The sequence below is a fragment of the Chiloscyllium plagiosum genome, chromosome 13 (genome assembly GCF_004010195.1).
Source record: "Chiloscyllium plagiosum isolate BGI_BamShark_2017 chromosome 13, ASM401019v2, whole genome shotgun sequence".
NCBI classification, from domain to species: Eukaryota; Metazoa; Chordata; class Chondrichthyes; order Orectolobiformes; family Hemiscylliidae; genus Chiloscyllium; species Chiloscyllium plagiosum.
The window spans coordinates 55,892,982-55,897,962 of NC_057722.1; the positions used below are offsets into that span (position 1 = coordinate 55,892,982).

Consider the following 4,981-nt stretch of genomic DNA (forward strand, 5'->3'; position numbering starts at 1 on the left):
CACCGGGACCATTCCTGCGAGGATCCTCAACATTTAAGTCCTGCCGAGTAAGTACTTTTCATCCGTTGCACTTCTCCCATAAAATCTGTGGTCAGTGCCATTCATTGCACAGTACTTGTAATCATTGGCCATAACACCTCTGTCTTATGTTTTGTAGGTACCACCAGCATGTCCACAACTTAGGTACAGAAATACCTTGCTGTCTCAGAAGCCATCTCCAAGTACCAAGGCCTCAAAGTGAGCATCAGCAAGGTGCCTTGTGTATCCCACAAGTTCAGAAACTGACACCTCAGTGGAAATGTTCTGGCAAGCATCTCGCTGTAAGAGGACTGCAGCTGGCCAAGGAGGAAATGCCCCAGGCTGCTTGCTGAAGGATTCATCTACCCCAACCTCTCCAAGTTTGGTTGCATCCATTTTCTAATTGCATTTTCCAATTTAAAGTTCCAGCAAAATGGAAGATGACATGAGTGCTGTTCAACTACTGGCTTTCAGTAACTTTCTCAACATGTCAGTGAGTCCCAAACAAGTAAGTCCTGTGAAGTTTACGGGAAGGGCTCTGTACCTCCCATGTCCTTACATAATCCATGTACATGCACCTGCACCTGCCTACCTTTGCCCACAAGGTGCCAGGCCTCCCACATCTCCTCACCATGGACAGAACCTCATTCCACCTGAACCCTTTCTGATTCATGCTTTACTGTATACCTCCCATGCAGCTTGCATTTCCTCCTTTACATTGTCATTCAACTCCCCCCCCCACCTCCCCCTCCCATCCTTCCCCAGGCTGTAGTTCCCAGATCTTGAGATAATTTGCCAAATCTCATTCCCATGGCATAGCCCCTTCAGTTTCTGCAGACATAGTCAATGGACTGACCATTGCCTGAACCTTGAGTGATCTGACTGGACAACCTCCAACGAAAATTGCCCAGAACCAGACTCATGAATGTCCATTTCCCCAGTTGCATTACCTGTAAACCCAGACTGTCCACTGTGGCATCTCAGAACTGGCTGTGACACGCTGTCTGGATTTCAGAGTCTTGTACCCCTGACCATGTTCAACTGAGCAAATATCTGACAATGGACAACCCATGATGAAGGACTTTGGCCCAAAATGTTGATTCTTCTGCTCCTTGGATGCTGCCTGACCTACTCTGCTTTTCCAGCAACACACTCTCAACTCTGATCTGCAGACCTCACTTTCTCCTCCTGCATAAGCTGTTGGCACATGGTGAAAGCGTGACATTGCTGGAGCACTCTACCACACAGAAAAATGCATACCCTTGAGTGAGAACTGCTGACTAGCAAGGTATGCTGTCTGGTTGTGTTACTGCGCTAATTAGTACAGTAAGGCATAGATATTGTGAGCAGGTAGGTGCAAAGTAAATGAACATAAAGAGAGCAAACAAGTTGCCCTGAGATGGAACGTGGTTAAGTCTGTGAGCTGGGTACTTATCCTGTGCACAAAATGTCCCTACTGTGGCCTTTTAATGTGAGTTGCCAGTGCGCCCCATAATGTAAATCTGCACTTCTCGAGCACCGTGCCAGTGTATTGGAGAGTTGCCATGATGGTTAAGGGGGGTGGCAAATGAGTTTAATGCCATTGTCCACGAATGCGAGATGCATGCAGCTGATGCCATGCCCTGAGCCGCAGTTTGTTTGAATGCAACATGGAGATTGTTCAGAGTAGGTAGCAAAATGACTAAATAGGTACACACTCTGGTTTCCATGTCGAGTCTTCTCAAAATCCAGCTCATTTGGTAAGACAGAAAACTAAATATTAGTGAGGTGACTTGGGTTATCAACAAGCTATTTAACAAACAGTAATCCCCTTTAATCATCAACTCATGCTGCCTAGTGAGGATCTCATCATGCCACTTGTGAGAAGCATAAAAATGGAGTGAGATGCTCCCAAAGTTGATATGAGACTCACCGGACATTTCGATTGATTCTGCCAGAAATCTTGCCATCATCCTTATTGTTCAGACTCCTATAAGATGTGCAGTTTTTCTCTGAAGGTGATACTACTTTCCCTAAGAAAGATGGCACTGTCATAGGCTTGAAGCAGGGTTCCCTATAGAGTGTCAGTATTTGCTGTGGTCTCCAATGGTTGCAGGTGATTCGTAGCATAAAGTAATGAAACACTTTTGCTTTCAGTAAGAAATGTTAGGAAAAAAAAATTCTTGTTTTGTGAAATAACAGAAACCAGAAAGATGCAGGTCTGTAATTCCATTATCATAACCTTAAATATAGCAGTGAAGCACTGCTAATAACAAACATCTTTTGACATATGATGCCTTCAACTTCTTATAGCACACTTTTAAAATTTAAGTAAAAGTTTGCAACTACTTTTTTATGAAATGATTCTTCTTTCTGCAGTCTTAATCCCTTTTTTGAAACATTCTGCAAAATTTTTATAATACAACTTTTGACTCGAGTACAAGTGACAATATTAAACAAATTAAATCTAAATCTAACAAGAATTTGATTTTTTTCCTACTTTCCTACTTTTTGTTTTTACATTCACAACCTAAAATTACGGCGAACTATGTCATTGCTTCTTTAAAAAAATCTGTGAAACACAAAGTCTACAGTGTACCAGGATATGAAAGAGGCGTTATGATCCCGGTGCCCAGATATGTTTAGCTTCATTTTATACGCAGTTTGCTTTTGAACTAGGTCTTTGGGCGATATCCATAAATTGGAATAATCGCGGAGAAAAAGAAAGAACAAAATTGCACAATTAGAGCGATAAAATAACTACTTTGAAGGACATTTTGCAACTTGCAGTATGACTTGGGGAAAGTCCGATTCTTAACTGCAGCGGCTGCCGTACTGTCATAATCATTAACTTGACCAAAGGAACTTGGAAGGTATAAACAGAGCAGAAGAATTCAAGGTGATGGTGAACGTTTCAGCCGTTTTCCAAACGGAACGCACCATGCGGGGTCCCGCTCTATGGGCTGTGTGCGTTTTAGTCGGCATCTTCAATTTGGGCAAGTACAAAAAAGTCTTTCAGTTTGAGGCAAACTTTAGGTTGTAATCTGAGTCTGGCAAGAAAGGTTGATAATGTTCAGTCTGTTTGGAGAAGGGATGCGTGACCGAATTCAAGTCGATGGTGTCAAAATAATTCGAACCAAAATGTTTTGAGGCAGCTTATGTGTTTTTAAATGTAATGACAAGTGGAAGTATTAGTGAGTACCTATCATGTGAATTGTGAAGAACTTGTACTGCTGAACCTTGCATTGCATGTATTTTCAATTTTAGACTGGTGTTGCTCGGGAGCACTGCATATTCAGGAGGAGAACTGGAGTAAATCAACATTCTGAGAACCTGCAACAGAAGGGGAAAAAAACACAAATCAATCGGGCGAGTTTTCGCGATATTGCCAGGGATTCGGACACAGACTCGCGACTATATTGGCAGACATTGACTCATTCTACATCTAAATATCAAGGCGTACCACACATAATCCACCAACTCCTCTAAAGGAGTCTTATTACACCATGAATATGACACGAGTAATTTGGGCAAATAGCCATCAATATTGTTAACCCAAATCTTATTACTTGACAAACTAGAATCCAAACTATCACTAAACTACTTAAGACCCCACACCCACCCCATCTACACAAAAAATTCACAGTGACCAGCCATTAAGAAATTCCAGGCTGGAATCTTGGCACTGAAGCATCAAGCACAAAAAAAAATGTTTTCTAAAAACCATCCTAGGTTTGAGCCTTCAAAATTCCACAAAATGATGCACTGCTGCCTGCTACTGTTAGATTTTGATTGATTCAAAATAAACCCAAATTTAATTTTAATTTGTTTAAATTTCAATGTAGATTTCAAGGGAGGTTCAGTGGAAATGAACATTAGACAATCAGTATAACTGACAATGGCAGTTTCCTGTCTATGCAATGGCAGTATGCTCTCTTTCACAATCTGTGGGGAGGCCGACTCAGAGGATACTCTCCATGTCTTTGCTGGCCAGTTTTTGGAGATTTGCATCAATACTGTATTATAATTCAGCACCTGTCCTTTTCCCTTTATGTAAGAAGAAACATCCATCCACTCTTTTGCCTTTCTGTATGGATTTTAGAAGATTTGTGCTTACTTTGTGAAGAATCAATGGAGATACCATATACCTAAAATCTCAAGATATTAAAGGGCAATGGATGGGACAGGAAAAGAATGGATTGTGTAGAGTAACGTTAACCTATGGAAATGTAACACATTCGTACAAAATTATTTTGTGTTTCTAAAAAGGAAGCACCTTCCAAATAAACAAGTTCATACCTCTGCTAAAAATTGGAGGCAAAAGAATTTTGTACAAATATGTTGACTGCTCAGACACAAATAAAGCACAATGCAATTCAATTAATTATTTTTCAAAAAATGAACAGGTTACATTTTATGCAAGTATTGCCAGGGACATGTATCCTGGATCAATTCCTTTGACAGTTTAATTTAATGGATTGTTTCTGTGACCTTAGTTATGTGAATAAGTTATTCCATGTGGAAATAATAGATAGTGAATATTCAACATAACTCAGAATTGGAAGGAGGTCTGATAATCAGAAAATGGTTAGCTCTCTATGAAGGATTAATTCAACCGAGTAGAACATTGAGATTAGTGGTTACGCAATTCTCTTTGTTCAATTTTATTTTTACCTGGAGAACATCATATGAATGCTTGGCTTATAGATTAGATTATTTACTGTGTGGAAACAGGCCCTTCGGCCCAGTAAGTCCACACCGACCCTCCAAAGAGCAACCCACCCAGACCCATTCCATAAGCCCATAAGACATAGGAGTGGAAGTAAGGCCATTCGGCCCATCGAGTCCACTCCGCCATTTAATCATGGCTGATGGGCATTTCAACTCCACTTACCCACTTATAGTGGGCGGCACGGTGGCACAGTGGTTAGCACTGCTGCCTCGCAGCGCCAGAGATCCGGGTTCAATTCCCGACTCAGGCGAC

At 41.3% G+C, this 4,981-nt stretch overlaps 1 protein-coding gene across 1 annotated transcript in view; it reads left to right on the forward strand.

The window, feature by feature from the left end:
* The first annotated feature begins 2,644 nt into the window (after nucleotides 1–2,644).
* Nucleotides 2,645–4,981, forward strand: part of meltf (melanotransferrin) — an 80,174-nt gene continuing 77,837 nt past the window's right edge. The window contains exon 1 of the mRNA XM_043702473.1: nucleotides 2,645–2,993. Coding sequence (XP_043558408.1) covers nucleotides 2,900–2,993 — 94 coding nt within the window. The 5' untranslated portion in view covers nucleotides 2,645–2,899. The remainder of the gene's footprint in view (nucleotides 2,994–4,981) is intronic.